General features: G+C 43.2%; 1 protein-coding gene across 1 annotated transcript in view; it reads left to right on the forward strand.

Moving 5' to 3' along the window:
* RNF121 (ring finger protein 121) overlaps positions 1-25,908 on the forward strand; it is an 82,544-nt gene that overhangs the window by 52,915 nt on the left and 3,721 nt on the right. The window contains exons 4-7 of the mRNA XM_032426972.1: positions 7,866-8,020; positions 10,753-10,860; positions 14,289-14,409; positions 25,298-25,431. Of these exons, the coding sequence (XP_032282863.1) occupies positions 7,866-8,020; positions 10,753-10,860; positions 14,289-14,409; positions 25,298-25,431 (518 nt within the window). The remainder of the gene's footprint in view (positions 1-7,865; positions 8,021-10,752; positions 10,861-14,288; positions 14,410-25,297; positions 25,432-25,908) is intronic.

The following is a 25,908-nucleotide window of genomic DNA, read 5'->3' on the forward strand; positions in this document are numbered from 1 at the left end:
TTGACTTGCATTTATGATTAGTGACGTTGAGCACCTTTTCATGTATGTCTTCTTTGGAAAAATGTCTGTTCATGTCTTCTGCCCATTTTTTTATTATTATGTTAATCACCATACATTACATCATTAGTTTTTGATGTAGTGTTCCATGATTCATTGTTTGCGTATAACACCCAGTGCTCCATGCAGAACGTGTCCTCCTCAATACCCATCACCAGGCTAACCCATCCTCCCACCCCCCTCCCCTCTAGAACCCTCAGTTTGTTTTTCAGAGTCCATAGTCTCTCATGGTTCATCTCCCCCTCCGATTTCCCCCCCTTCATTCTTCCCCTCCTGCTATCTTCTTCTTCTTTTTTTTTTTTTTTAACATATAATGTATTATTTGTTTCAGAGGTACAGGTCTGTGATTCAACAGTCTTACACAATTCACAGCGCTCACCATAACACATACCCCTCCCCAATGTCTATCACCCAGTCACCCCATCCCTCCCACCCCCACCACTCCAGCAACCCTCAGTTTGTTTCCTGAGATTAAGAATTCCTCATATCAGTGAGGTCATATGATACATGTCTTTCTGTTCTGCCCATTTTTAATCAGATTATTTGTTTTTTGGTGTTGAGTTGTAGAAGTGCTTTATGTATTTATGAATATTAACTCCTTATTGGATATATCATTTGCAAATATCTTCTCCCATTTAGTAGGTTGCCTTTTTATTTTGTTGATGGTTTTATTGCTCTACAGAAGCTCTTTTTTTTTTTTAAATTTCATTTCATTTATTTATTTGAGAGAGAGAGAGAGCAAGAAGGGGGAGCAGAGGGAGAGGGGCAGAGAGAGAATCTCCGGCAGAGACTCTGTGCTGAGTGCAGAACCCGATGTGGGGCTCGATCCCAGGACCCTGAGATCATGACCTGAGCTGACACCAACAGTTGGACACTTAATTGACTGAGCCACCAGGTACCCCTCTACAGAAGCCTTTTATTTTGGTGTAGTCCAAATAGTTTAGTTTTGCTTGTTTCCCTTGGCTGAGGAGACATATCTAGAAAAACGCTGCTATAGCCAATGTCAAAGAAATTACTATGTTTTCTTTTAGGAGTTTTATGTAGGTCTTTAATCCATTTTGAGTTAATTTTTGTGTATAGTTTAAGTGGTCCAGTTTCATTCTTTTGCATGTAGCTGTCCAGTTTTCCCAATGCCAATTATTGAAGAGACGGTCTTCACTCCATTCTATATTCTTGCCTCCTTTGTTGTAGATTAATTGCCCATATAAACATGGGTTTATTTCTGAACTCTTAGTTATGTTCTGTTGATTTATGTGTCTACTGTGCTTACTTTGGCAGCACGTATACTAAAATTGGAATAATTTATGTGTCTGTTTTTATACCAGTACCATACTGTTTTGATTATTATAGCTTTGTAGTATATCTTGAAACCTGGCATTATGAAGCCTCTAGCTTTGCTTTTCTTTCTCAAGATTGCTTTGGCTCTTTAGGGTCTTGGCAGTTCCACACAAATTTTAGTAGTTTTGTGAGAAATGCTGTTGGTGTTTTGGTAGGGATTACATTGAATCTATAGATTGCTTTGGGTGATATGGACATTTTAATAATATTAATTCTTCCAATCCATGAGGATGGCATATCTTTCCTTTTGTGTCATCTGCAGTTTCTTTCATCAGTGTCTTACAGTTTTCAGAGTATGGGTCTTTCACCTCCTCAAGTTTATTCCTAGGTATTTTATTCTTTTTGGTACAATTGCAAATGGAATTTTTTCTTATTTTCTCTTTCTGCTACTTCTTTATTAGTGTATAGAAATGCAACAGATTTCTGTACATTAATTTTGTATCCTGAAACTTTACTGGATGCATATATTCCTTCTGATAGGTTTTCGGTGAAATCTTTAGGGTTTTCTATATACTGGTGTGTCATCTGCAAATAGTAATAAAGTTCTTCCTTACCAACTTGGATGCTTTCTGTTTCTTTTTCTTGCCTGCTTGCTGTGGCTAGGACTTCCAATACTATGTTGAATAAAAGTGGCAAGAGTGGACATTCTTGTCTTGTTCCTGATCGTGGAGGAAAAGTTTTTGGTTTTTCTCCTTTGAGTATGATGTTGACTATGGGTTTTTCACATATGGTCTTTATTATGTTGAGGTATAATTTCTCTGCCCCTACTTTTTTGAGTTTGTATCATGAATGGATATTGCTTTGTCACATGCTTTTTCTGAATTTATTGAGATAATAGTATGATTTTTATCCTTCATTTTGTTAATGTGGAGTATGATTTGTGAATACTGAATCATCCTTGCAACCCCAGAATAAGTCCCACCAGCTCATGATGCACTATCCTTTTAATGTTTGTTGAATGTGGTTTGCTAATATTTTGTTGAGGGTTTTTACATCTATGTGTATGCCGGATATTGGCCTGTAGGTGTTTTGTTTGTTTGTTTGGTTTTTTGTTTTTTGTAGTGTCTTTGTGTGGTTTTGTATCAGGGTAATGCTGGCCTCATAGAATGTATTTGGAAGCTTTCCTTTTCTTCTTTTTCAAATAGTTTGTGGAGAATAGGTATTAACTCTTTAAATAGTAGGACTCACCTGTGAAGCCTTCTGGTCCTGGACTTTTGTTTGTTGGGAGGTTTTTGATTACTGATTCAATTTCATTACTAGTAATCTGTCTGCTCAGATTTTCTGTTTCTACCAGATTGAGTTTTGAAAGATTGTATGTTTCTAGGAATTTATCTACTTCTTCTAGGTTGTCCAGTTTTTTGGTATATAATTTTTTGTAGTGGTCTCTTCCAGTTCTTTGTATTTCTGTGGTGTTGATTGTTACTTCTTTCTTCGTTTCTAATTTTATTTGGGTCCTCTTTTTCTCTTCTTGTGTCTGGCTAAAGGTTTATCAATTTTCTTTATCTTTTCAAACAACCAGCTCTTGGTTTCATTGATCTTTTGTATTTTTTTTTTTTTTTTGGTCTCTATTTCATTATAACCCCACCACTTTCAATATGTTGATTATTTTGGTTGCCTCATTGCAGTCTTTGCTCCCTTATTACATTTGACTTTATGCAATTTTGATCACACGAAGACCTAGTGAGAGCTCTCATTTACTGAATGCTTACTATGAATTATGCACTCTGCTTGTTTTTTTTTTAAAGATTTTATTTATTTGACAGAGAGATAGTGAGAGCAGGAACACAAGCAGTGGGAGAGGGAGAAGCAGGCTTCCTGCTGAGCAGGGAGCCTGATGCGGGGCTCAATCCCAGGACCCCGGGATCATGACCTGAGCCGAAGGCAGACACTAAACGACTGAGCCACCCAGGCACCCCTCTGCTTGTTTTTTTTATATAAAAGAGCTAGTATATTGAATATTTACATTATATTTATTACATTACTTATATTAAATGCTTACGTTTTTAGCTTGTTCCAAGAGCTTTCCATGCATTAATTCCCTTTATCTATACAATCTTTTTTTTTTTTTTTTAAGATTTTATTTATTTATTTGACAGAGAGAGGGAACACAAGTAGGCAGAGTGGCAGGCAGAGAGAGAGGGAGAAGCAGGCTCCCCGTGGGGAGTCCAATGCGGGGCTGGATCCCATGACCCTGGGATCATGACCTGAGCTGAAGGCAGACGCTTAACCAACTGAGCCACCCAGGCGCCCCTCTATACAATCTTTTGAGAGTAGATACTGTTAATCCCATTTTACAGTTCAGAAAACTTAGGTTTATCAGGGTTAAATGACTTACCTAAGATAATACAGTAAATAGCTATATTGGGATTCATATCTAGATCTCTTTAATTCTAAAATCTCCAGTCATTTCACTATATCATTCTACTTTATTTATTCATTCTTTAATGATTTCTATTTGAACTTCTAAAAAACATCTAAAGAGGGGTGCCTGTCCGGCTCAGTTGGTTTGTGGGTTTGAGCCCCATATTGGGTATAGAAGTTACTTAAAAATAAAATCTCTAGGGGCTCCTGGGTGGCTCAGTTGGTTAAGCGTCCCAACTCTTGATCTCAGCTCAGAGTCCAGTATTGATCTCAGGGTTGTGAGGTCAAGCCCCATCTTGGGCTCCATGCTGGATATGGAGCCTACCTTAAAAAAAAACAACAACTTTAAAACAAAAAATTTTTTAGAAGCATCTAAAGATTAATAGAATCATTAAAGTTTGGGTTTGAGGGACGCCTGGGTGGCTCAGTCGGTTAAGCGGCTGCCTTCGGCCTGGGTCATGATCCCAGGGTCCTGGGATCAAGTCCCACATCGGGCTCCTTGCTCAGCAGGGAGCCTGCCTCTCTCTCTCTCTCCCTCTGCTTGTGCTGTCTCTGTCAAATAAATAAAATATTTAAAAAAAAAAAAGTTTGGGTTTGATTTCTATTTTTCTCCTGCTGCTGCTGTTAGCCCCTTGAGGACAGGGGGTCCTAACTAGGGGGTCATGTTTATTTCTGCATTCTTTTTTCCATTAAATGCAAAATAAATACTCGATGTACCAGTGAATGAACACTGCCTTCACTCTCCCAGGAAATCTGAGATACAAGGCTGCTTAATAGAACCTTAGCATGTTAGAACTTTAAAGGTGCTTGAAAAATCAAGTCAAACCTTTCCCTCAAGGAGGAAGGACCTCCTTAGGGTGACCCAGTGAGTTGGAAGCACACAGAACTAGAATCTAGGTCTTTTGGTCTTCTACTTAGCCATCTGGTTTGAAAGAACCTACCCTGTCCCTAAATTGCTCCCTCTTTCCCTACTTTCCTTCTTCCTTTTCTTTCCTTTTTTCTCTTTCTTTCATGATGTGAGTTGAGTAGCTTTATACACTTAAAGTTTTAAGCCTCAGAGTTAACAAAGCAAGGCAAGACTTTTTTCATTCCTTTTACACTGATTTCTACTCCTGATTATGCCTTTATTCAACCCAGAATAGAATCCAGGTCCTTTGCCTCTCTCCGCACCCAAAGTATGCAGAGCTACAGCTCATGTAGAGAAAATTATCTTTACTAGATTCCTTCTTAGAACATGCTATTGATGATTGGTGAGGAGTGGGAAAAAGGCTGGTAGGGGACAGGCTGGTTTTTTGTTCTGTTTTGTTTTTTTGGTTTTTTGGTTTTTTTGCAATAGCCAGGTTTTTGGAGGAATTCCTTTTTTTTTTTTTCTCAGAGAAGACAAATGTAACCAGACTCTGTAATTTAATTCTTCTGTAGTCTATGGTCCTGCTATTTTGTAAGCAAATGATGTGAAGGCTAAAGACCCTGCAGCTCTTCTTTCCACATCTCACCACCATTTATTTACTCCCTTTGAATATCATGATTCCAGTTGTCTTATTCCCTAGTTTAAAGTATTTTTTTTTTTTTAAGATTTTATTTATTTGACAGAGAGAGAGACAGCGAGAGAGGGAACACAAGCAGAGGAAGTGGGAGAGGGAGAAGCAGGCTTCCCGCCGAGCAGGGAGCCCGATGCGGGGCTCGATCCCAGGACCCTGGGATCATGACCTGAGCTGAAGGCAGACACTTAACGACTGAGCCACCCAGGTACCCCTAAAGTATTTTTTTTTAAGATTTTTAAAAAATTTATTTACTGAGAGAGTGCATGCACAGGGGGAGGGGCAGAGGGAGAGAGAGAGAGAATCCCAAGCAGACTCCCCCACTGAGCACAGAGCCCAACATGGGCCTTGATCTCACAACCCCGAGATCATGACCTGAGCCTAAATCAAGAGATGGACACTTAACCAACTGAGCCACCCAGGCGCCCCTCTTATCCCCTAGCTTAAATAATATATGGTTTGTTACGATGTCCTTTCCTGGTCTCCTCCCATTATCTCATAGAATGTTACCTGGAGTGTTATTTGGGTAGCTGTTTGTTAATACGTCCCAGTGCTCCCACACTTTTCATATAAGGCCAGACTGTTTTAGGATGTTTCATTCGGAGAGTTGGTTGGGGGTTCCTGTACAGTAGAATGGGCACTGAGACTACAGTGTTCACTGACCATTAGCCTGCACCAGTGAGCACACAGAACCGTAAGCTCTAAAGCAAAGTGGGATCTGCTCACCATTCTCCTCTCAGTGTTTCTCTCTCTTTTTTTTTTCTCCTATGTAAAATAACACTAAAACACTAAGGCTTTTTCTTGCCACAGAGCAGTCTATTAGAAGCTACAGGAGACAACTAAATGCTAAAAAGATGCTCTAAGGTACACTGTCCAATATGGGAGCGACCATTACCATATGGCTATTGAGCACTTGAAATGTGACTAGTCTCTCTTGAGGTATGCCATAAATATAAGGTAACACATCAGATTTCAAAGCCTCAGTACAAAAAAAAGTAAAAGATTTCATAAATAATTTTAATATGAAGTAAATGTTGGAACGATAATATTTTGGATGTATTGGATAAAATAAAATATATTATTTAAATTAATATCATCTGGGGGCACCTGGGTGGCTCAGTCGGTTGAGCATCTGACTCTTGATTTCGGCTCAGGTCATGATCTCGGGGTCATGAGCTCGAGCCCCACGTCAGGGTCCGTGCTCAGCACAGAGTCTGCTTCTCCCTCTCCCTCTCCCTCTGCCCCTCCCCCTGTTCGCTTGCTCTCTCTCTCAAATAAATAAAATCTTTAAAAATAACACCAGTGTTTCTTTTTCCTTTTTTAAATGTCACTACTAGATAACTTAAAATTACATATGTGACTACCATTATGTTTTGATTAGGTAGCACTGGTCTAGAAATCCCCAAGTAAATACTTTCTCAAAAGTTTTCTCCACTATGGAACTTTAGGAAACTATCATTTTCCTCTCTATAACTCGTCCCCGCACGTTCTTTCATTTTATTTGATGACATCAGGAAGAAAGGCTCCATTAAGTACTAATTACCTTTTTTTTTTTTAAACACCTGCTACTCACCTGAGCAGAGTGACATCTAGTGAAAGCAGGGTGGTTGGTGGAGGGAGTTAGGAGGCACCAGGGAGTGGAAGACTGGTGGTCAGTCCAAACTTCTGACTTAGAATCATTGTATACATTTGGAACTCTTCAGCTGACAAGTCCGAGTTCTGAGACACCCCTTACAGCAGAAACATGCCTCTGTTTTGGGTTCTAGTTTTGCTTTCTTCTCATGTATCTAAGTTTATTGAGGATCTGTCGTGTGCTAGACCGTTTCCTAGCACATGGGAAACAGATGAGTATGGCCTAGTCACTGCTCTCAAGGAGCTTACATTCAGATAATGAATTTGAAGCACACTCTAGATAAGCACTGTAATGATGGTAGAAAAGAAAGTGCTTTTGGAGCACTAGAAAGTTATGACTCATTCTGCCTGGAAAGGAGATCGAAGGCTTCATGTATCTTGGATGTGATATTATCAGGCAGAAAGGCAGGTGGAAAGGATGTTTTAGCCTGAGGGGGACAATCTAACGGCATGGGAAGTAGTAGAAGGTCACTCTTGAAATAGTAGTTTCGGGCCACATTGTGGAGGATTTGACTGCCTAAGGATTTGGGTGTTATCCTGTATGCAGGGGACCATTAGAAGGTTGTAAGCAGGGAATGACATGTTCAAGACTGTGTGTTAGAGACACCATTCCAGTGCTCCTGGGAAGGATAGATTGGAGAGGGGGATGCTGAACGCAGGGAGATTTAACAAAGAGGTCACTGTAGTGAGCCAGGCAAGGGATAGCCAGGGCTCACATGGAAAGGAAAGAATGTATGCAACAGGTAGGTGAGGAATGAAAGAGAGGTGTCAGGCATGGTCCTAGGTTTCTAAGTTAGACCACTAGGAGGTGCCTCTATCCAACATTGGAAATGTAGGAGAAGATCAGGCTAAAATGGAACACACAGCATACACTCTGGACTTGCAGATAGAGCACAGAGGGAGCTGGCTAGAGCTGAAGTGCTTGTGTTTGTGTTTCAGATGGTGACCCTCTTTCAGATGTGGGTTGTTCCCCTCTATTTCACAGTGAAGCTGCATTGGTGGAGGTTCCTAGTGATCTGGATCTTGTTCTCTGCTGTCACAGCTTTTGTCACCTTCCGAGCCACCCGAAAACCACTAGTACAGACAACCCCAAGGTGAGAGTTTAGGTAGTGGGGAAGAGCTAGGTTTCCTGAAGGGAATGGGATGAAATGCATGGGATTGGGGTAGGTTTAGGCTGAAAAAGTTGTAATTTTTGTTTGCCAAAGTTATTTGGCATGGGCCCCCACTAAAACAAGCTGATTGGGAGAACTACCCGCCCCCCCCATTCACAGATTAAAAACCCCAAAATATTTCCCTATAGCTTACCTTAGAGTTTATATCAAGGTCTATGTATATTTAAATCAACCAAATAAGTAAGCAAATTCTGGGGATCATTGTGGTCTCATTTTAAATGTTATTTTGTGAACCCTTCTCTGATCTCTAAATTAGGTTTTCTGTTATATTCTTTCATAGGCCCTATAGTTTTCCATCATAGAAGATAACACAAAATCTTGAGTGTCTATCTCCCCCACTAAACTATAACTGTGAGATCAGGAACCACATGTATTTTGTTTGTCCCGGTATATCCAGGCCCTATCACAGGGCCTGGCACATAGTAGCCTACTCTGTGAATTTTTGTTGAATGAATGAATCTCAGCAAATTTGCAATTTTTCAACAAACAATACTTCTTTGGTCACAAAACAGCCCCTGCCTGTATTATTCTTTGTATTTTATCCAAATGCATTTCTAGTTTGATCCTCCCAACCAGCTTGTGAGGTCATTTCATATCTGTACTTGACAGAAAGAGATTTTCTCATTCATTCATTCATTCAACAAGCACCTGCTATGTATCAGGCCCTGTGCTGAGCGCTGGGGATACAGAGCTGGATAAGACATGGTCCCTGCCCTCAAGGAATGCTCGGTTTAATGGAGGAGATGGACCAGAAAGCAGCTGTTTCAGTGCAGTTGGTAAGTGCTGTGAGAGACGTGTGTACAGGTCCAGGAGAGCCTAGCAGAGGAACTAGCCAGCCTCAGAGTTGTAACTACCAGAACCAAAGGCTTCCAAGTTGCAAGTTGCTCTTTTTCCCATGCATTTTATGTTCCGCTTCACTGTAAGGTTTTACTTTGGCCTTCTGAGTTTCCTTGTACGTGGTAAAATTTATCTTCAAGGTGAAGTTGATGACTTGGAAGTTCCTCCCTGGCTGTGGTAGTTTACATTAAGGGCCGTGATAGAAGATAGAGACTCTGGAGCAAGATGGATGTGGATTGGAAACTCCAGCCCTGCCACTTAATTACATGACCTGTATGGCTTCACCTTTCTGAGCCTTGAATTTTTTATCCCTAGAAATGTGACAGTGATTGCTCCCTCATAAAGGGTGCTGTGAAGAAACGGTGTAAAAATATACTTTAAGTGTCAGTAAGTAACAACAAGTATCAATTTGTAGGTAAAGTGACTGAAAATGTGTCTATGACATGGGAGGTTTTTGATGATAATAACTAACATTTGATAGTGCTTTATAATTTCAAAGCACTTTCATAAACATCCATGCTTATTCATGTAGCATTTATTGAGCATGTATTATATACACCAGGAAATGGGCTCTGTACAATCCACTGAGGAAGGTATCATGGTTTCCCCATTTTACAAATAAGTAAACTTGTCTTAGAGTGGTGATTTGATTTACTTGGGATTACCCAGCTAATAAAACTCATTTAATCCAGATTTTGCCTAAAATTCCACATCCTTTCCACTGTCTCACTCCTATCTGATGAGTGCAAACCCTGGATAATGGAGCTTTGTGTGGTTTCTGAGGGCAGGCACTACAAAATGTTTGGGGCCTTTCCCTTGCCTGAGAACCCATCACCACTTGCTTAGCCACAGCACGGAGGCACAGGGAGGGACCTTGAGCTTCCTCCCTGCGGCCCATCAAGGTTGGTGGTAACTTGGTCTCAGGAACCAGACAGGCTTGAGCTGTTTATTCAAGTGAATTCCTCATTTGCTCTCACCATCCTGGTTTCACACTGCTTTTCATTGAATTTGAGAGAGCATTGCTCCTCCTTCAAGAGCATTCTGTGAACCCCACCCCACCACCACCACAGTCACACACATACATCCATTCAAAGGTATTCTTTGAGTACCTCTTTTCTTATCCCTTCTTCTCCAGAAAGAAAATCATTTCAGAAGCAAATTCATTAGACACCATTTCATTATAGGCCTGTAGATAGGAGCAAAGCAGTATTCAGGTTAACCATTCCCAGTAGGAAAAGCTTGGGGGTGCCTTGCTGGCTCAGTCGGAAGAGCATGGACCTCTTGATCTCAGGAGCTTGAACTCGTGAGTTCGAGCCCCATGTTGGGTATAATGATGACTTAAATAAATAAATATTTAAAAAAAAAAAAAAAAGGGAAAAGCCCATAGCTGATCCTCTTTTTCATCTTCCCTTGAATTCTCTTTCCTGACAAGAACAGTTGGCCTTCCCCACCTCTTCCCATCTGAACATAGCTGTAGTTACTAGTTTTCACTTCCTTCCAGCTAATCTGAATTTGAGAGGGCATAGCTGTCTGATATCAGCTCTGCTTTTTGTTTGTTTGAAGCTGAAACCTTTTATAAGGCTCCCTTTTCTTCCCTTGGTCTGGGACCAGGAAAATAGCACTAGCTCCCTGGTATGCAGGGGTATTTCTGCAATTAAGAGAGTGACCAGGTCTGTAACAGTAACTGAAGTTGCTTCATAAGTCTTAGACAAATAACCTAATGTCCCCATTGATGTAAGAATAAGAGATTCTGGTAATCCAGAGGCCCCTAGGCAAGTTTCCATGTCAGCTATGCTAATTTTCTCTCCTTTCTCCAGGTTGGTTTATAAGTGGTTCCTGTTGATCTATAAAATCAGCTATGCCACTGGCATTGTTGGCTACATGGCTGTCATGTTTACCCTCTTTGGTCTCAATTTATTATTCAAGTAAGTACTCTTTGCTTTTGTTTTTGTTTGTGTTTGGGGAGGAGGGGCTGGTAAGATGTACCTTTCCTCCTCAAGCCAAGTCCTGAATATTAACAAGGGGGCCATGGCACCCAGGATAGGAGACTTGGGCTTTGGGGAATGGGAAGGTGGGCCCTCCATGATTTGTGCTGGCAAAGAGGAAGGAATGTCTGGATATAGAGTTAGAGTCCCATCATTGGTTATGTTTTCCAAGAACCTATATTTTAATGGGAAAGTATCACAACAGTAAGCATAGTAATGATTATGGCCAGTTATCCATCACCCTATCAGAGTCATTTTCCTTGTCCATGCGTTCACTGTTTATTGCAATGACTCTACCTGAGTGGTCTTATGTTTAGGGAGACTAGGGGTTGGCAAACTGTCCCGTGGACCAAATTGGCCTTTGTCCTGTTTTTACAAGATAAAAAAAGCTTTTACTGGAACATCATCACACTCATTTGTTTTTGCATTGTTTATGCTGTTTTTGCAGTATAACAATAGCAGGGTTGAATATTTGTGGCAGAGACTATTTGGGCCACAAAACTCAAAATACTATCTGGCCCTTTCCACAAAAAGTTTGTGAGCCCCTGAACTAGACAGTCAGACTTACGTGACACAGTTGGCCACAGCTGGCAACAAGCACACCTGGAAGCGTACAGGGCGGGGAACAGCGTGGTTCCGTAGGAGCCCTCGGAGCGGCTCCAGGGCTGAGACCACACAGATGGGTGGCTGGAAGCTTTCCCCCTCCTGGGGACACATCCAGTTTTAAGAATCTCCCAGTTCAGATGCACGTGCGTCATGTTTAACACATTGTTGCTTTGTGACGTAGCTGACATTCCGAAACCGTTTTTTAGAAAGTTAACCCGTGGACATTTAACTCCTGCTCCATTGTTGGGCACTTAGGGTGTTTTTCGATATTGTGCTATCACAGATAATATTAGCTTTGTTGCTTCTAAGGATACGTTACCAGGAGTCGGATTCTGACTATTGCTTCGTATTGTCATAAAATTTCAAAAAGATTCCTATCGGGCACCTGGGTGGCTCAGTCAGTTAAGTGTCTGCCTTCAGCTCAGGTCATGATCCCGGGGTCCTGGGATTGAGTCCCGTATCGGGCTCCCTGCTCAGCGGGGAGTCTGCTTCTCTCTCTCCCTCTACCCCTCCCCCTGCTTGTGCTCTCTCTCTCTCATGCTCTCTCTCAAATAAATAATTAAAAAAAAAAAAAAAAAGATTCGTATCAGCGTACAGGTTCCCCTGCTCCCAGTTGAGGCAGAAGCCAAGAAAGCCAAGAAATCCTGGACTCTGAGACTGTAGGGTATAGTGAGTCAGCAGGACAGATGAGAATGGAAATGTGGTCTCCTGGCTGAGGTGATGGGGACTGTGGACTGTGGATCATGAGGAATCCTGAGCCTAGGGCCGGGCACTTGAAGCTAGAGATTTAGGATTCAGGTTTAAAGTCAGGACCACTGGCCTCTTTCCCAAATCTAGTGCACTGGAGGCAGGAGTCTCTTTGAAACTGAAAGGAGTAAGTCCTTACTTTATATAGTGAGAGCATACCCATGGAATTCTTTCTTCCAGGAGAAAGCATAAACAGTCTCCACAAAGGTTTATAGGAATTCATCAGTATAGAGTCTAGCAAGTCCCATCAAAGAAAGCCAAGATATTTCCAGATAGCTTCCTAATCTGTGTGGTTAAAAAAATAAAAATCCAGATTCTGCATTGCAGGGTGCCTGAGTGGCTCAGGTCTTGATCTCAGAGTTGTGAGTTCAAGCCCCACATTGGGCTCCATGCTGGGCATGGAGCCTATTTTAAAAAAAGAAAAAGGAAAAGAAAAAGATTCTGCATTGTATTAAAGATGGTTATTCTCTAATTACAGTTTGTTTTTACTTGCATAAGCTATACAAGGAGGAAGACAGAATTGAGAATCTTGACCATTTTTATGCTACTAATCAGGTTAATTGGTATAAGATTATGATGTCTAGTGGGTTAAATATTATAAGATTGATGAATACACTCAACTTTTTAAGATAATTTACAACTTTAAGTAAACAGGTACAGTTCCTGGTACAAATTTTTGACAAAGGTTGTTTAATAAACATTCGAAGACTGAAGTTTGCAAATTATTGGTCCTTGGAATTATTAAAACAAGCCTCCTAATGTACAGGCAAGATCTTTGTCCTTCTTAGTAAGTAGACTTGGACCCCCAATTTTTTTTTAAAGATTTTATTTATTTGAGAGAGAGAGTGAGCATGAGTTGGGGGACAGAGGGAGAGGGAGAAGCAGACTCCATGCTGAGCAGGGAGCCCAATGTGGGGCTCAGTCCCAGGACTGTGAGATCATGACCTGAGCCAAAGGCAGACGCTTAACCAACTGAGCCACCCAAGCATCCCCCATTTTTTAAAATCTATTTATTTATTTGAGAGAGCACGAGTGGGGGGCTTGGGGATGGGGCAGAGGGAGAGGGAGAGAGAGGAAGAATCATTAAGCAGACCCCCTGCTGAGCACAGAGCCCGATGCAGGGCTCGATACCAGGACCCCGAGATCATGACCTGGCCGCTTAACTGGCTGAGCCACCCAGGTGCCCCTGGACCAAAATTTAACTTTGATGACATGATACAGAATATGTATAGATACAGCTTAAAATTTTATGGTAACTGGTATGTATATATTTGCTAAGTGACTAATTTTATCTTTTATTTCTAAAGCTGTGGCTGGCAAACTTTTTCTGTAAAGAGCCAAATAATATTTTAGGCTTTGTGGACAAAAGGCAAAGTCTATAACAAGAGGGGAAACTCTTTCTTTGCCTCACCTTGTTTGATGGATGGGCTCTCTCAGGTGGGAGGCATACTTTGTGCCCACTTGCCATCAGATGAGACATCCTCAGAAGGAGGGGCCTGACAAGGGGGTGTGTGACCACTGGGATCATTTTCACTTTCTGTTCCAGTGACAACCCAGATCTTGGTGTGCCCTTGCCCCGCCATTTCAACTTGGGCAGCTGGCTGGAGGTGAGGCAACTTGGTGAGTTGCCAACTTCCAGACTGAAATTCCACTGGTTGGTGTCCAGTGATTGCCAACAGTGGAGTCTCCAACGCGTAGGTGCCAACCAGAGTGGGCCCTAGACAGCTGCAAGGCATGGTTGCCAGTTGGTGGAGGCACGCACTGGGGACAGAGTGGGGAAGAGGGGCGGTAGGCAACACCCTGGCTTGATCTTTGTAGCTCACAGTGCTGGCCTGTTCAGATGGTGCCAACAGGCCATATAAAAAACAGGCTTAAGATCTGGTCTTATTTTGCCAACACTTGATTTAGCTGTTAAAGCTTCCAACTTTAGATGCCTCCTTATGTGTCCCAGAGTAGTAATCCAGAGCAGTTGTGTCTTAGGGCAGGCCTTACAGGCCATGCTGCTTTCCTTACAGGATCAAACCAGAAGACGCCATGGACTTTGGCATTTCTCTCCTCTTCTATGGCCTCTATTATGGAGTTCTTGAGCGAGACTTTGCAGAAATGTGTGCAGACTACATGGCATCTACCATAGGGGTAAGTTCACCTGGGCTTTCACTACTGCCTCATGCCACTTCCAGGGAGGTCAGTATAGCATCACTGGCTTGATGGAAGAGCTAAGCCATAAAAAAATCCTTCAAGATATCAGTGGTATGTATGGAGATTTCTTCCTTAAAATTTGGAAAACCAGATCTCAGATGTACCCTGGAATTTTTAACTTTAGGGCCATTGTAGGAAAGAACCACTTTATCATTCAGGAAGTTAACATTCATTCAGTAGATAATATTTAATGCCTCCTATGTGCCTGGGCACTGGGCTTGTGCTGGAATTACAAAGGTGTACATGGTCCTTGCCCAGATGGAGTTTATGCCCTAGTGACAGAGATGGGTATTAAAGTAATAAATACACAAATAAATATAAAATATAACTTTTATAAATACTATGAAGGAAAGGTTCACAGTGCTATGAACAAATGCAGTAATGGCATTTGACCTCATCTGGGGGCCCAGAGATGGCTTCCCCAAAGTGACTGTTGAGCTGATGCGTAGGAGTTAACTAGACGAAGTGGGAAGTGATGTGGGCAGCAGATAGAGCAAACTACATGTGTAGATAAGAGTCCTGTAGTGAGAGAAAGGGTGGCCATTTGGAGGAACTAAGGCTAGTGTGGTTGTAGGGCTGAGAATGTACTGGAAGTGTCTGGAGAAATAGAGGCTAGACTAGAAAAAAACCTTGAAAGCCAAAGGAAAGATTGTGGTTTTTATGCTAAAAACCCTGGGAGGCTAAGATCGAAAATGACATCTTCAGATGCACTTTAAAAAGATCATTCTGGCTGCTGGATTGAAACAGATTGGAGAGGGGGCCACCGCTTAGAGTGGACCCCTGAAGACTAAGAGGCAGTTGTAGTAGTCTGGGCAAGATGAAGGTAGCTTGGGTTAGGGGACAGATGGTGCGAAGGGAGAGAGGCAAGCTATTTGAGAAGTATTTTGGAGGTACATTTGCTAGGACTTGGATAGGACTTGAATATAGATTGGTTCTGAAGATTGAAGGAAAGAATTTGAAGGGAAGTACGTATCAAAGCTGACATGTCTAACTCCAGCCACTCCTTGGCTGGTATACTTTCACTAAGATAGGAAATGCTATAAGGTGGAGACCAGGGAGGGATTCTTCAAGCTCACAATATGGGTAAAGTAACAGCCAGTCTTAAGAAACCCAAGTCAATATTCCTTTTTTTTTTTTTCAAAATGGAAATGTGTCTTTGTTGTTTTGCTGCTTATAAAAGTAATGCATGCTCTCTATAATTATGTGAACAACACAGAAGTACTTCTCAGTGTCAGCCCATTAGAAGACCCCACCCTAAGAAGGAGTATTTCTAAGTTCAACGAACGTTTCTCCAGTTCTGTGCTGAAATGTGTGTGGCTCTGTCTGATGCAAGAGGTCTGAAAGGCCTTCAGAAGTTCTTGCAACATGAGGTTTGGCAGTTTGGAGAGAAACCTTGGGAGAATGTCAGGGAAGTAGGTTCTCTTGGGGCAGCCAGATACCAGTCCTGGCTTTTAGGCAGCAGATACCAATGGAGACCAACTTCGAGGCACAGGAAAGGATTGGCGCTGACTTTGTATGAGGAGACTTGAACTTTGGAGAGTTCAAGGCAGTTTTGCAGGTGGGAAGATACTTGCTGCGCACATTTTTACAACAGTGCTACTGCGGTCTCGTTTGTGCCATGGACTGGTAGGCTTTGGGCAGTTCAGGTTAAGCAGAATCCTCAGCCATCACCTTTGGTAACTTTCATCTAGTGCAGTTGTAGATCTAGGACTTTGTTTCCCAGTGTCATGGGACTATTTTTATTTCTTCTGTAATGGATTAAAAGGAAAACAAAGTGTATTGGGTCGCTTTATGGACAGCCCATTAGATTCTTGTTTGAAAACTGTCTTGTGTTTTAGCCACATTTCATGGTCTCTTATCTATTGGTATAGACTTCAGCTTTTCCTTTAACCACTTCACTGCCCAGAAGAGATTTCCAGATACTCGATTGTCTAATTATTATCTTCATTTTCAACAACAACTTTTCTTGAAGTCTGCTTCTTTGGCACGCTCAGCTTTTCAAAATGATTCTTGCCAGTATCCTGCCCTTTACCCTCTTACAATTTCTTTTTCTTCTCATTCTGTTTTTAAGGGGCCACTTTTCTGATTTTCTCAGGCTGTTGCCAGTTTTATCTCAGGGTTATTATCAGCTGCCAATTTAAGTGTAGCCTTAATTCCCTCAGGTGGGTCATTAATAACCAATGTACAGAACCCACTTCAGTCCAAATGGAACTGAGCTCAGAATCGATCCACTAGTTAGCTTCTCCTGTAGGAGATGGAATCATTACGTTGGCTTCCCAAAAATGGGATTTGAGCTGGACTTCTTTCCATGCTCTTGGGAAGGATTATTGGGTGTTCCATTGATTACAAATGATAATCCTTATTATGATAATTCCCTAATAATGATAAATTTCAGTATCACCAAGAGAGCTGGTGGGAGAATTTCTCATTAGGGTCGAGAGTGCCTCAGGCACCAGCTCTTGACCCCTCGTATTCTCCTTTATCCTGTGAGTTCTCAGCAGTTACCTCCAACACCTGATGCTCATTCTATAGATGAATCCACATACCTCCCTATACCTCTTAGTAGCTAGCACAAGAACACAAGGATCAACAATCACATTGAACTTTATTAAAGGAAAATAGACATGAGTACTTGAATGAGGTTAATCTGACATAGCAGGGTACCTGCTTTCCCAGGCTTTCAGACCCTACCCCATCCAACTCTCAGCCTACCTCTGTGTAGCAGGTGCCATCTTAGCATGCACCAGCTCGAATCCACATCTAGACAACTTCTGTCCTCCAGACGTCTAGACCTAGAGCCTGTGTTCTGATAAAAGGATGCCTTTACCTCAGGCCAGCCTTCTGAATCCTGGTGTCTGTACAAGGATCCACCTCTTCCCTAGGTAATTGACATTGAGAATGACTATCTCTTTCATAGGAGCTGCTCTGTCCAGCTCCTGTCCAACAGAATGTGACCTTGCTGACCCCAACTCTAAGAGTTTGCTGTTTCCCCAGGCCCCCATTTCCGGGGCAGGGAGCAGGTCATAGGAACACTAGGATGGCTGTGACAGTACTGGATGAGTCACTAGGAGTTCATTCATTCATTCTTTCCCGCAGCAAATGTTACGGAGATTTAGTGGCAGCTTTTCTGCTAGGGCTCAGGATGCCCACAGATCAGACTAGGCAGGGATGTCGAGGAAGGGACTCGCAACTCCATCTTGGGATAAAGGGATAGACTGCACTACCTTTATAGTTCTTTCGAACCTGAGAATTCCAGGACTCTCCTATTTCTGCCCCAGTCTTTGGTCAAGTGGGCTGTGGTCTGCTTAGGAACACATGGGTCTCTGAGCCATGGCAATCTGAATTTCAAGACCATCCCTGGCCTTGAAGCCAGAACCTGATCAGTGGTTTGGGGATGGTAGTTTGAGGAAGCCAAGACACTCCAGCCTTCCACGCATTTTTTAGCCAACTCATTCTTTCATTTATTCAAGCAACACTTACTTATCAGCCTTTCACAATGTGCTCGGTGTGACCAAGTGTAGCCTTTACTAGCTCCACCACTGCTCGCTTCCAAGTAGCAGCCCTAGTAATTTTGTTTAAACTGTGATAAACCACACATAAAATTTACCATCTTAACCATTTTTAAATCTACAGTTCAGTGGCATTAAATACATCTACATTGTCCTACAACCATCACCACATCCATCCATAAAACTCTTCATTTTGCAAAATAGAAGCTCTGTACCCCTTAAAATAATAACTCCACAATCCTTTTCCCTACAGCCCCTGGAAACAACCATTCTGTTTTCTGCCTCTATAAATTTGACCACTGTAGGTACCTCATGTAAATGGACTCATACAGTATTTGTCCCTTGTGACCGGCTTATTTCACTCAGCATAATGTCCTCAAGGTCCACCCATGTTGTACCAGGTGCCAGAATTTCCTTCTTTTTTCAGGCTGAATAATATTCAATTTAAAAAGGGCTATAAATGGGGCGCCTAGGTGGCTCAGTCAGTTAAGTGCCTCTTGATCTTGGCTTGGGTCTTGATCTCAGGGTTATGAGTTCAAGCTCTGTGTTTGGGGGGGGATGCTAAATAAATAATCTCTGTGCGTGTGTGTGTGTGTGTGTGCATGTAGCCTCTTAGAAAAAAGAATTCCATTGTGTGTATATGCCACATTTTTAGTCCCAGGTGTTTTTCATAGTCTTTTGTACATTCTGTGATCATAGCTCCGATCCCAGAGAGTTATAGTTGATTTTGGAGCTGTTATTACCTACCAGGTGGGGAAGTAGGTCTGATTCATCCCTCAGTCCCCCTCCGAGAGTGGTTTGACCTACTAAGATCTGTGGTTAATTAATTTCAGGGTTCCTAAAATGAAATGAGGTTTACAGTTGTATTAACACACATTCTCCATTCCTTCTCATTATTTTACATGACTCAGTTTATTCTACACGACAGCTGTTTTGCCTCACATGGAGAAATTGTAATATGAACTAAAGTAACTCGTCTTGAGTCAGAGGAACCTTGGATGGTGTTTGTTTTTTTCTAGCTGGTCACTGTGAGGTCATAAGCTTGTGACAGCCAGTCATTATAGTTCCCATTCACACCCAAAGGTCATGTTGGAGTGGGCGTGGAAGACAGAGGATTGCAAAATAAGCCAGTTTTCTGGGGCTCTCCCCTCGGAGAGACCTGTTGGGCAGGCAGGGTAGTGGCACATTGTTTCTGCTCCGTTGGGCCGTGTGTCCTGCCTCACACTTTTCTTCCTTCTTCTTTTTTTTTTTTTAAAGATTTTTTTATTTATTTTTATTTGACACAGAGATAGAGAGAGAGCATAAGCAGGGGGAGCGATAGGCAGGCAGAGGGAGAGGGAGAAGCAGGCCTCCCGCCGAGCAGAGAGCCCGATGCGGGGCTCGATCCCAGGACCCTGGGATCATGACCTGAACCGAAGGCAGCCGCTTAACCAACTGCCTTTATTTGACAGAGACAGAGATAGAGCCACCCAGGCGCCCCACTTTTCTGTCTTCTAAGTAAGTTCCTGTGCCCCAGATAACATTAGGACAGGACTAGCTGCCCATTCATCTGTTCTGAAGTAGTGGGAAGAGCTAGGGGGTTAGAGTCAGATGGACCTGGTTTCAAATTCTAATCCACTTTTAATTAGCTGTGAGCAATTTACTTTACCTCTCTGATCTTGTTTTCTCAGCTGTAATAATATTACCAGACATAAAGTGTTGTAAGGAACAAATGCATAAGGGAAAGCACCCTGAAGAGTAGCCTGGCCCATGGCACTTAGTTGAGGATGACGATGGTAGCCAACATTTATCAATTATACCTTATGTACAGTACTTCTGTACTAGAAAGTTACATATTTTGGGGCACCTGGGTGGCTCAGTCGTTAAGCATCTGCCTTCGGCTCAGGTCATCATCCCAGGGTCCTGGGATCGAGTCCCGCATCAGGCTCCCTGCTCGGCGGGAGGCCTGCTTCTCCCTCTCCCACTCCCCCTGCTTGTGTTCCCTCTCTCGCTGTCTCTCTCTCTGTCAAATAAAATCTTTAAAAAAAAAAAAAAGTTACATATTTTATGTCCGTAATCACCGGGAGCACAGAGACCCTGTAGGATTTCTTTGTATCTTCATCATACCCAACACACAGAGGAAGACACAGAACAGACAAATCCTAAGTCACCAGCAGATGCCAGTTCTCTCTTGGATGCCGTCTGTTGTCTGAAGTCATCTCAGACCACTCTGTGACATGGAATCTCATCTACTATAACCCTGAGAAATGGGTATTTTATTCCCTTTTTCAACAAGTTATTTCTGAAATCATCTGCTTGAACTGACCAGGCACCAGCTCTCTCTGACTTCCGGCAAGGCTCTCCTCCTCCTCCTGTGTCCTCACTGGTCGAGAGAGGGGGGCAGACTGGAGGAGCTCACAGGGCTTTCCTGGCGCACGCATTCTCTGATGTGTGAAATGCAGCTCCTCTTTATTTCCTGAGCCTCTGCTATGTGCAGGCTTCTGTGCTGGGGTTTTCTACTCACATATTTATACCCATCTTCTCCTTCCCTCCAGTTATGGTGGAGAAAATGTCCTTTCTTCCATCACAAGCCAGCCCTGCCTGCACTGTGGATTCCATACCCTCTTTCCTTTTTTAAAAAAGATTTTATTTATTTATTTGATGGATAGAGACACAGCGAGAGAGGGAACACAAGCAGGGGGAGTGGGAAAGGGAGAAGCAGGCCTCCCACCGAGCAGGGGGCCTGATGTGGGGCTCTATCCCAGGACCCTGGGATCATGACCCGAGCCGAAGGTAGACGCTTAACGACTGAGCCACCCAGGCGCCCCTCCATACCCTCTTTCCTTCTCCGGGACCCATTATGCTATCGAAGTCCCTGTCTCATCTGTGACTTCAACTTTTCCCGCTCTGTCGGGCTGTTCGCCTTTTAAGCATTCTTTTTCAAAAACATCGAACTTTCTTTGACCCACTTTCTCCTCTAGCAACTGACCCATTTCCTGTCCTTCACAGCTAAACTTAGAAGAAAGCTCTGTCCCCTTTTGATCACCTTCTCCATACTCCTTAGCCTATTCTAATCTGGCTCGGCTCAAACCCTTCTTCTGAAATGGCTTTTACTCAAGTCACTAGTGGCTGTGTCACTAATTCTGACCTCAGCAGTCATCATTGGCTTTTGTGATGCTTCCCTGTTCTGCTTTAACTTCTGTCTCTTTTGCTAACTTGTCCTCCCCTTGAATGTTATTGTTCTTATGAGTGCAGACCTAAGGTATCTTCTCTGCACTTTACCTAGGCATTCTCCTTTTCCTTTTCTGTGACTTTTTGGACCAGAACTTTTCTCAGCACCAGACCTTTAGTCTTCGGCTGTCTATTTAGCATCACCGGTCTGTCCACTTCTCTTGATTTTTACTACCATTAAATTAGCCCAGACCATCACCCTGGTCCAGGTCTCCCGCATCTCTTTATAAAGAATTGTCATTGTCCCTTAGCTAAGGTTCCTTTCAGTTTCTCAAGCACACCAGGTTCCTTTCTGCCTCAGGGCCTCTTCCCTCATCTGCCTTTCTTCCTCTCCCTAACTCCCACTGCCCTTTACCTCTCAGCCTCAAATGTCACTCCCTCAAAGAAGCCTCCTTATGTGACCTCGGCTTAGTTAGGAACCCCTTTCTTCGCCCTTTACTGCCTTTGAAATAATTCTTATTTTAGCCTTTGAAGTTAGATCTTTTTTTTTTTTTTTTTAAAGATTTTATTTATTTATTTGACAGAGACAGAGATAGTGAGAGCAGGAACACAAGCAGGGGGAGTGGGAGAGGGAGAAGCAGGCTTCCTGCCGAGCAGGGAGCCCGATGTGGGACTCGATCCCAGGACCCTGGGATCATGACCTGAGCCGAAGGCAGACACTTAACGACTGAGCCACCCAGGCGCCCCTGAAGTTAGTTCTTATTTTCTATAAATATTTATTTTTTTAATGTCATTCTCTTGTAGTTGTAGGTTCCATGAGGAGAGAAGCCGGGTCTCTGTTCTTCCAGCAATATATCCCAAGACCTAGTCCAGTGCCTGGTACTTTAGTAGGTGCCTAGTATATTTTGATGGAAGGAAGGAAGAGTTTGGGTGGCTTGCTCAAGTTCATCAAGATAGTAAGTGACAGAAGACTGCAGTTAGGTCTGTCTAATCCTGATAAATCGTAGGTCCCCTTGAGCTTATTCTACGGAGGGATCCTGTTCTTGAGGTTAAACTGAAACCTGCCTCCCTGGATCTTACGCAGCCCAGCCTCAGTGCCTCCTGACACAGTCTCCTGTGTGACTTCTGCGACGGCTGTGCGGGGCCTTTCTGGTTTGACAGCTTACCTGGTGGCTTTGTTGAAACACTGGGATTTGACCCTGCCTGCCTAGTGCCACATTAGTGTTGTGGGGGGAACTCCAGAAACTAGGAACCTAACAGACGCCTTCCTGGACATCCCTCCTCCTGTCTTCACCTCATCCAGGTTCCCTTTCATCCTGCATCCTTTGCCTCTGTGTCCTGTGGGGAGAACTCTGGGGTGATTTGAGGTTAAGCTCTTCCTCAGCTCTAACACATCTCCTGAGTCAGAACGTTCCTATTTCTTTTATTGCCAATGCTGTGGGCCAGAGTGAGTGGCCATGTTTCTGTGCTACGTGATTATACAAGGAGGATTCAGTGCCGAGCTGGACCCAGACCTCTTGGTCTCTTGTCTCTCCAACAAGTTGATACGCCTAGAAATTCTAAGCCAGAACACCTTTCAGAGCCATACGCCTGTCAAGCTCTGGGGAAGTGTTTCTCAGAGGTTCCCCCCCCCCAATACTAACATCCTGAGATTCCAGCTTTTGAAAGTTGCATAGTTAATGAAGTCCCACAGGTTTGGCCCTGCCCCCTGATTTAGCTTATCCTTTTCCACTGCCTTTTGTACTCTCGATAAATAAATTGGAACTGTTCAAGTAACTGGCTCTCAGCGAGCTAAGTAGCTGATGGTTCTACAGCTAACATTCAGCAGATGTTATGGGACACCTTGGATAGATTTTGGGTAGGGGTCAGAGGGTCTGGGTTTGGGTCCCTTACCTCTTTCCTCTTCTGGGCTTTGGTTTCCCAGCGTTAGGGCTGCTCTGGTGTTCTGTGGTAATACTCGAGCTCACCTTGAGCTACCTCAGACGGGTTTACAAGAAAGTGAGGTGGTGCGCATGAAGGCAGGAAGCTCTGTATTCATGGATTCTTGGGGCAGTGTGGCATCTCTGCCTTCTACCCTTGAGGACTCTTGGAATCCGGTAGCGGTTCTGATGGCTGAGAGGCTGTTCCTCAGAAGGGCACCTTGGAGTAAGGGAAGCCTCCATGTTGAGCTGAAGTTCTGGCAGGCACCTGGTGTCACCCTCTCGTACTCCCTGTCCCAGCACCTGGGTGCCCTCTCCTCTCTCACCCAGCCTCAGGGCTTTGGCTTTTTCAGAAGACAGGTGTTTGGAAACAGAAGAAAAAAGAGAGCAAACTCAAGTTTAAGGAAATGCAAAAAGTCTAGAGGCAGTATATCTACCTGACAGGTCCAGATGAGATTGTAGTAACAAATGCAGAAGGCTTTTTCACAATCCATTATAGAGTCTTGCAGAATGTTTAAAAGTTCTGGAGATTAGTTGCACAACAGTGTGACTATACTGAGCACTAATGGACTATACATTTAGAAGTAGTTAAGATGTATATTCTATATTATGTGTATAAGGCAAAGGAAAGAAAAAATAGGTCTTAGAAAATGTCAACAAATAAATTTCAAGTCTTTTCTCCTTGGGGTGGGGGGAAGATGCTATTTAGTTATGTAACAATAAACCGCAAGGAAATTATGCAAAACTTGGAATTTCTTTTTGGAGCATGGAGTTGGTTATTTGTTGTAATTAACGGTGGTAATAATTTTTAATCTAAAAGTAATATATATTCATTAAGGAAAATTTGAGTACAGAAAAGTAGGCAAAAGAAAAACATCACCTATGATCCTACTACCAGAACATCCCTGGCATGAACATTCTGATCTGTTTCCTTCTGATCTTTTTCTCTTTGTATAGATTTGGGCTTGTCTTTACATATGGTACCGATCATGTTGTGCCTCCAGTTTTGTACCCTACTTTTTGACACTTACTGTTATATCTCAGGCTTCAGTTGCCTCCCTGCTGTTAAGTCCCTTGAGTTTGTACCAAGTTTATTTGGGCGTTCTCCTGTTCTGGGTCATGCATGGTTATTTCCATTTCGTTGCTTGTTTTTATTATTTTATGGGTTTTTCTATTATATAACTTAAAATTCACCATTTCAAGGGGCGCCTGGGTGGCCCAGTTGTTGGGCGTCTGCCTTCAGCTCAGGTCATGATCCCGGGGTCCTGGGATCGAGCCCTGCATCAGGCTCCCTGCTCGGCCGGGAAGCCTGCTTCTCCCTCTCCCACCACCCCCCACCCTTGTGTTCCCTCTTTCGCTATGTCTCTCTCTGTCACAGAGAGAGACACAGCGAGAGAGGGAACACAAGCAGGGGGAGTAGTTTTGTTTTGTCTGCTTCTCTTTTGATGGACACTTGGGTTGTTTCCACCTTTTGGAGGTTGTGAATAATGTTTCTGTGAGTATTGGCTTACAAGTGTGTGTTTAGTCTTTGTTTTCATGGAGGGGGGGATATATGTAAGGATGGGATTGCTGTGTCATATGGTAATTCTGTTTAACTTTTTGAGAAATTGCTAAACTCTTCTTTAATTATAAATAATGCTTAAATGAATATCTGTATACATGAAGCTTTTTTAATTTTTATTTTTTTTTTTGCTTTTTTGATATTTTTACTTCTTTAATTACTTGAAGTGTCATTAATCAACAGTTAGAGGGCATGGCAGTTTGAGACGTCATGCCAGATGCTGTCCAAAAGGATTGAACCCCTTTCCCTGCTTCCACAAGTGTTCGGGAATGCCCTTGTCACCAAACCCACATTGCACCGGGTATCTGACTGTTTTGAATCTTAGAGAAGTTGTCCATCTCCGATGGAAGCGTAGTCTGGCCACAGAGTGGCTTATCTGACATAGCTCCTGATCACCAGCCCTGAGTCCTTCTACCTCCCAATCTCCTTGTCCCTGATGCTGACCAGCCGAGTGCTCAGGTTCTGCTAGATCTGACTTCCCAACCCATCTTTGGTCTGTCCCTTTCTCCCGCCATCCACCCAGCAAAGATGAGGTTGATTTGGCAAATAAAAGGTGTTCTTTGGCTGCAGGGCCTCCCCCTCCCTCTTTGCCTCCTCTTCAGAAGACCTAGGGCCTCTGTGGCGCCATCCTACTTGGGCTGATTCTCACACCTTCCCTGCCTTTTCCTCCTGTTCTTCCCTCTCAGTTCTACAGCGAGTCGGGCATGCCTACCAAACACCTCTCGGACAGCGTGTGTGCCGTGTGTGGGCAGCAGATCTTTGTGGATGTCAGTGAAGAGGGCATCATCGAGAACACATATAGGCTGTCTTGCAATCATGTGTATCCTGCCTGGAGCCCCTTGGGCCTCATCTCTCCTGCCACATGCATGTTCCAGTCAGGGAGGAGAGGGGGCGGCCATGACTGCGGCATACTGTCTAGACCTTTAAGTGCAGGAGAGTCACAAGAGGGCAGACATTTGGGTGATGTTCTCTGCCAGAGAAGCTGACACCCGGGAGTGGAAACTGCAGTCTCTCTCCCTCTTTCCTGCAGCTGGGAGCCCCTCCCATGTAAACAGAGTTTATAGCCTGACTGGATCCGAAAGGAGCCCAAAGCTGCACCAGCTGCCTCGAGGCTGGATCACTTACTGGGAGGAGCAGCCTCTAGCCGGATCCCTCAGTTTCAGAATCCAGTCCTCCTGAATAACATTTCCAGTATTTATCATGTGCGTGGGCAGCTCCTGTTCTGTGCCATGTATTATCTCCATTTTGCCCCATAGCAACCCTGTAAGATGGAGATCATTATCCTCACTTCACATGT

The sequence above is a fragment of the Phoca vitulina genome, unplaced genomic scaffold (genome assembly GCF_004348235.1).
Source record: "Phoca vitulina isolate PV1807 unplaced genomic scaffold, GSC_HSeal_1.0 scaffold36, whole genome shotgun sequence".
In the NCBI taxonomy this organism is placed as follows: Eukaryota; Metazoa; Chordata; class Mammalia; order Carnivora; family Phocidae; genus Phoca; species Phoca vitulina.